General features: G+C 63.7%; 1 protein-coding gene across 5 annotated transcripts; it reads right to left on the bottom strand.

Moving 5' to 3' along the window:
• Nucleotides 1-624: 624 nt before the first annotated feature.
• SLC25A47 (solute carrier family 25 member 47) lies at nt 625-6,309 on the bottom strand. Of its 5 annotated transcripts, none has more exons than XM_036844664.1 (6): nt 6,187-6,309; nt 4,046-4,089; nt 3,668-3,739; nt 2,774-2,977; nt 1,782-2,130; nt 625-1,482 (listed from the first exon to the last, which is right to left on the bottom strand). In XM_036844664.1, the coding sequence occupies exons 1-6, from the start codon at nt 6,212-6,214 to the stop codon at nt 1,202-1,204; spliced, it is 978 nt and encodes a 325-aa protein (XP_036700559.1). In that variant the 5' UTR covers nt 6,215-6,309; the 3' UTR covers nt 625-1,201. The 5 variants fall into 5 exon arrangements, with proteins under 5 accessions (XP_036700559.1, XP_036700560.1, XP_036700558.1 ...); XM_036844665.1 differs by having other exon boundaries at nt 2,774-2,956; nt 6,187-6,308; XM_036844663.1 differs by lacking the exons at nt 4,046-4,089; nt 6,187-6,309 and adding an exon at nt 3,823-4,019 and having other exon boundaries at nt 1,782-2,059; nt 2,090-2,130.

Raw genomic sequence — 6,309 nt, 5'->3', positions numbered from 1 at the left:
TGGAGGTGGACCAGTGAACACTGGACTTCAGTCCAAAGTCACGGTCAAGGCTAGTGTCTGAGTGCGTGTCGAGGCAGGTGTTTCTGGATTTACCAGAGGGCTGCTGTGGTGGGCACCCGGAAGGTTCGTGCTGGACCGTCACCGGAAGCCACGTGGTGCCAGAGAGAGGGCTGGGGCCTCAGAAGTGCCGGTGTGAGACCCCCATTCTCCCTGCTGGGTGGCCTTGGGTAGGCCCGGTCCTCTCTGAGCCATCGTGATAACCTATGTACGGACCCAGCGGTGTTGAGGATACACGGAGCCTCCCTCCTCCAGGCCCCGTGGAAAGGCAGCTCACATCCTGGTGTCTGGAACTGGCTGGAGATCAGTTTCACTCAGAAAGGGGGTGGGTTTGGGATGGGGGGGTGGTGAGGAGAGCAGGCATCATGCTGAACGCCGAACGGCCCCCTGGGGCAGGTTCAGCACACAGGCGTGGCCCCCGGCCCCAAAGGCCGAGGGGGCGGGGCCTCAGCCTGCCGGCGGTGCAGTGGGAGCCCTGGTCACACAGGTTTGGAGGGCTTGGCCTCTGAGGACAAGCTGCAGGTGGGGGCCCCGTCCCCAGCCCCACAGACCACGGAGCAGCACCACTGAACCGCCCGAGAAGCGTTTTATTGGCAACAGCTGGCGGCTGAGCCTCGGGTCCGCAGGCGGGGCGGGGGTGGGTGAGCGGACCGGGCGACTCCTCCCTGAGCAGCCCGGCGTGGGGACCGAGCGCGCCGGGAGCCAGGCGGCTGCCCCTGGGCTCCGTGTGGTGGGGAGACCAGTTGGCTGCGTCTGAGGACCAGGAATGAAGAGCACGGTGCACAGCAGGGAGAGCTGCGTGGGGAGAGAAGGATGGGGAGCCGAGGGGACGCAGGGGCGCTCCGCAGACGGGGGGCGGCGGGGAGAGGTGGGAGGGGAGCCGGGCTGAGCCACTGGCCAAATGCACAGACGGCTCCAGGCGACCACATCCCCATCCCAGAGGCCCGCTTCCTCCTGGCTCCTGTGACCCTCAGGCCAGCCCTGGGCCCCTTGACCTCCTTGTGGTCAGTCGCTGGGCGGGAGGCCCCAGCTGTCCTGGGCGATGGCCCCCTGGGGCCCAGACCCCGACACTCCCCTCCGCCTCCTTCAGCTCCTGCGGCCTCTGGAAGCTGCTGGCGGGTTGGCCCCTGGGGATGGGCACCAGCTAGGAGAGCAGGCCCCGCATGAGCCTCAGCACGGCCTCGTAGGTGACAAAGACCACCATGTTGACAGGGAAGGCGCGACAGCAGTTGAGCGACAGCCCCTTGAAGAGCACCCTCGGCCCCTCCTCCCGAACGCTGGTCACCACGCAGTGCAGGAGGCCCCGGTAGCGGCGCTGGCCCTGCCCATCCGCCTGCAGGCGCGACTTGATCACGTCCATGGGGGTGGCCACGGCCCAGGCCAGCACCCCTGCACAGCCACCAGCCACCAGCACGCCCAAGACATCTGCGGGGAGGGTCCCACGGGCACGTTGGTTGGAAGGCGCACTGGGGCCCCCGAGGAGAGCTGGTGGGCACCCAGGGCGGGGCCTGGCCATGAGGGAGCCCTGGGCTCTCGCCACAGACATGACTGTCCAGGGCCACCCAGAGCAAGCCTGTCCTGACTCTCATGTTGAGGGCAACGAGCTTCCCCCCTGGGACGCACTGGGTGCCAGTGTGACCTCAGCCCGTCTGCTCCCCCCACGTCAACTCCCACCAGGCTGAGCCTCACCGCCACCGCCACCCCAGGCCCCGGCCCCCGCTCACCTGGCCGGCTGCGGCCAGCGGGAGTCAGCTGCTCACAGAGGATGGCGTACGAGAGGAAGTAGGTGGCAAAGGAGTGACCGTCGCGGAAGAGCAGGGCCGAGCTGCCCTTGTAGAGGCCGCGCAGCCCCTCCTCCCGGGCCACCGAGGCCAGGCAGTGCAGCGGCCCGCGGTACTTGGGCCCTGGCGCCCGACCCACAGGGGGTGCGGGGCACGTGGGGGGCGCAGCCGAGGGCCCCGAGGCCGAGGGCCGCCGTTGCTGCGTCTGCGTCTGCGTCTGCGTCTGCGTCTGCGTCTGCGTCTGCGTCTGCAGGCGGACCTTGGCCACCTCGGTGGGCGAGGTCAGGAACACCTGGAACAGGGGTGGGGCCGACAGGGGTGAGGAGGCAGCACTGCCCGCACTCCCTGCCCCTGGCCTCCCTCTGCCACTGTGGCCCGTGGTGACCGCCAGGGAGCCTGGGCCCCAAGAAGCTCTGGGCTGGCCCACGGGCCATCGTGGAGCGGGGTTCAAAGCCGGCTGCGCCCACCCAGCCGGAGCCAGGGCTTCCTTTAGCTACACACTCTCTGCTGGCAGAGCGGCCTGACACACGGTAGGTGTCGAGTAAATGTGACTCCAGTTCACGAAAGTGCTTAATCACATCATTAATCTGTTAATGACATACTAATGTATTATTTAATTAATGTAAGTATTTAGTGTGAGAATAACGTAACACTTAATGTAAGCATTGATAACGTTAATAGATAACATAGGATAATTTTACTAATAACATTGGCTGCACGTCGTGGTCGCTCATACCTGTCAGACCCCACGCTGGGGGCTTCACACGCGTGGCCTCACCACGCCTCTTACAGATGAAGAGACAGAAGCTCAGAGAGGCTCCCTAGCCTGCCCTCAGTTACCGAGTCAGCTGTGTCCTCAGCCACAGTCCCCCAGGCTCCATCCAGCCTCTCCCCACCCCTGCGGTCCCGGGACCCCGTCACCCCGCCCCACTCACGCGGACAAGGCCGGAGGCGAATCCCGAGAGCGTGATGTCGGTCTTGGCGGGCTTGGCGTCGGCGCTGCCATACCGGAACCGGCAGATGTGCGTGAGGCAGTGGCGATAGGTGCCGAAAGACACGGACGAGACCAGGGACACAGTGCACACGGGCAGCGAGAGGCCCCTGTAGAAGCCCCACACCTGGCGGCAGGTGGAGGGGACCTGAGGGCTTGAGTCAGGCCAGAGGCCCAGCTGGGAGGAGTGGCTGCCCGAGGGGGTCCTGAGCCCCTGCCCCGCCCTCCCTCAGGCAAGTCACGTAGGCTGCCTCGGGCCTCAGTTTCCTCGGCTGTAAAATGGGGATTGTAACCCCCGACTCGTGAGGTTGTGCTGAGGGATTGAAGGGCCGGGGGCCAGGCCTGACCTAGGGCAGCTGTTTGATGACGATGATGTTGAACTAGCAGCTTGGTCGTTGCTGTTTCTCTTTTGCTCACCCCTGGTCGGCACTGATTCCCAAGTTCACTTTAGTAAGTGTCCCTGAGACCCTCCTCTGGACGGGGCTCCCAGCTGGACCCTGGGACCCCTGATGACTCCACCCAGCGTTCTTTCAAGGGGTGCCCAGGCTGGAGGGGACAGAAATGCAAACAGGTTCCTCCCCAGACCTTCCAAGTCCCCAGATGTCCCCTCTAGACCCTCTTCTGGAGGCAGGACCTCATTCTGAGCACCTCCTGTGTGCCACACACCCCGGCTCTTGTTCTCAGAGGAATCCAGGAGGTTGGTACAGCTTTTCCCATTTGGAAGGTGAGCGAACAGGCTCAGAGAGAAGCTCAGTATTGCCAGGCTGGTTGGTGAGTGGCAGCCCTGGGGTCCGAGGCCCCAACATCCCGCTGCCCGTGACCCTCTCCCCAGGCCTACCCGCTCTCGGCGATACGTGTCCCGGATGCAGTGCCAGATGCCTGTGTACTTGGGCTCTGTCTGGATCCTGACCTGTGGGAGAAGTGGGCTTCAGGAAGGGGTGGCTCCAGGCCAGGGGCAAGGTCGGCAGGCCCTGGGGGAGGGAGAGCCAACACCTGATTGTCGCAGCCTTGCTGACTGTGGGCAGAGCAGGACAGTGAGCCCCTTCTAAGATGAGAAATTTGAGGCACGGAGGGAGAAAGGGGCACTACGGTCCCGAGGACCATGGGGCGACTGGCTCTGAATAGCAGGCTAGAAAGGTCTTCTGGCCATGAATGGGGGGCTGAAGCCCAGGCAGGGGCCTTGGGGTGGGTGGCAGGGGCCTGGTGATGACCGCACCTTCACCGTGTCCAGGGGGTAGCCCACAGCAACACCGCAGATGCCTGGAAGGAAACCAGAGGAACCGGTGAGAAGAGCAGGAGCCTGCGCCGTCTCGGGGAGAGGTGGAGGGTGGACCCTGATGGTGCTCCCGCTGAGAAAGAGCACACCTGGCTCTTCTCTTCCACACCGTGTCTCATAGTGAGGGAGAGTGACCCCCATTTTACAGATGAGGAAACTGAGGCTCAGAGAGGTAAAGTGACGTCTGCCAGGCTGCTAGTGCTTTCTCCTTCCCGAGTCTTAGCCCACTGGATCCTCATTCTGAAAGCCAAGGACACTCCTTGGCCTTCCCTCTGGTGTCATGTTTTGGGAGACTTGGTCCAAAATTTGCTGGGCCCTGTCTCCAAGCCAGGCCGAGCTCGCCCTCAAGCCTCAGTCTGTAAAGGGTTTGTCTGCAAGCCAGGAGGCAGCTGCACCTCACAGCTCTGGGGGTGATGGCGGGGAGACACAGCCCAAGCAGAGGCTAGGGGCTGGGAAAGCCCGGGTCACCCCAGGCCTCCGTGAGGGACAGCCTGGAAGCACAAGTTTGCATGGGACAGAGTAGGACTCAAGGCTTCCTGGACCAGGGCCCTCTGCCTCCTGAAAAGAGGGCCAGGTGCCACCCGCCTGTCTCTTTCTCCTTTCCTGACACCAGGGTCTCAACGTCCAAGCCCCCAGCACTGCCGTGAGAAAGACAGAGAGCGAGTGGGCAGGTCCCTGGGATTTCATCCCTGGGGGGTGGGGGGCCATTTGAGGACAATAAGGCATGTGGGGGCTGTGCCCTATTTACTGTGTATCCCAGGACTCGCTAAATATGCATGAATGAAAGAATAAAGTGAATGAATGAATGAGTGAAGGAACAAAGAGAGTGAAGCAAAAGACTGACTGACTTGCGTAGAATTACCCCTCCTTGACCCTTACATATACCTCACCGAACTCCTACTTATCCATCAAAGCCCTGCCATAGCATCACCTCCTCTCAGGAGCCCTCCCTGACCCCTATACTCTGGGGCTGCCTCTGTGCCAGAAAACACGTTAGTCACAGCCCCTGTCATATGGCTTTGCTGCTGTCCCACCGCCTGCCATCTCTGACTCCAGAACTAGAGTTTCTCAAGGAAAAGGCCCAGGTCTGATCCCCGTGACCCTGAGCCAGGCACAGAGCAGGAGCCCTTGCCACCCAGGCCTTCCCTGGGCTCTGGAGAAAAGATGCAGGACTCGGGAGCCCTTCCTGCCGTGTGATCTTGGGCAAGTCAAGCCCCTTCTCTGAGCCTCCTCCTCAGGGGCCTAATGTCCAGGGAAGCAGCTGGCCTCAGGCCCGGCCCACAGTGGGACCTCAGGAAACCCACTGATGAGGCCAGAGCCCTGGTCCTTCCTGGCTCGGCACTGCCCTCCCCTCCTGAAGAGAACCCCACACCATTCCCAGCAGTACTGACGGGCAGCCGCTGCTGTTTCACAAGAGGAGCAAGGCCAAGGGTGCCTCACCCAAAATAGCCTGTGTGCGTGATCGATGCTGGGAGGGGCCCGTCCCCGGTGGGCCGGCTCTCTCTGGGTCGGGCTTTCACAATAGCCCTTTCCCCAAAAGTGAAAACAGCCTGGGGGTCAGCAAGGCCGGGATTGGCCGTGTGTGTGCACACAGCCAGCGGAGGGGGGTGCCGGGCTCGGCTGGGACCCTCCCTTTCCGCGCCCACCCTTGCAGTCAGTGTGGCAGGACCCAGGCCCCGTCTGTCCTCACTCTCCACCCTCTCCTGGAGCCCCCCCTCCCCTCCCATGACTCGGCCACCCCGCTCCATGCTTACAGCTCCCAGGCTCCCCCTGGCCAGGCAGAGACCACCCTCTGCTCCCACCCAGCAGCCCCTCGGCCTCCCAGGCTGAGCCCCCCAGGCCAGTGCAGACTCCCCCCACCCCTGGCCCCCCAAAATCTCCTCCTGGGCCCTGTGTCACCTGGCCCGAGCCTCCGGGAAAACTGCTCTCTCCTCCCAGCACCTGTGGCCCACACCAGGTGCCGGCCACTTCCGGGGGGGCTTCAAACCCCACTGCTGCCCGGGCAGAGCACCCCGTCCAGCCCCTCCTGCTGGCCCCAGGAGCAGCGGTCACCCCCGAGACCCCTCTGTCCCCACTGTCACCTCCGATGGCTCCAGCAGCAAACTCCATGGACGGCGTGGCTGGTGGGGAAGGCCCTGGGGTCAGCGTGCCTGAGAGAGGTCCGGTGCCACCACCAGGGTGGCCTCAACAGCTCCCGCTGGCTC

The sequence above is a fragment of the Balaenoptera musculus genome, chromosome 2 (assembly GCF_009873245.2).
Source record: "Balaenoptera musculus isolate JJ_BM4_2016_0621 chromosome 2, mBalMus1.pri.v3, whole genome shotgun sequence".
NCBI classification, from domain to species: domain Eukaryota; kingdom Metazoa; phylum Chordata; class Mammalia; order Artiodactyla; family Balaenopteridae; genus Balaenoptera; species Balaenoptera musculus.
This window is presented reverse-complemented; position numbering and strand designations above follow the sequence as displayed.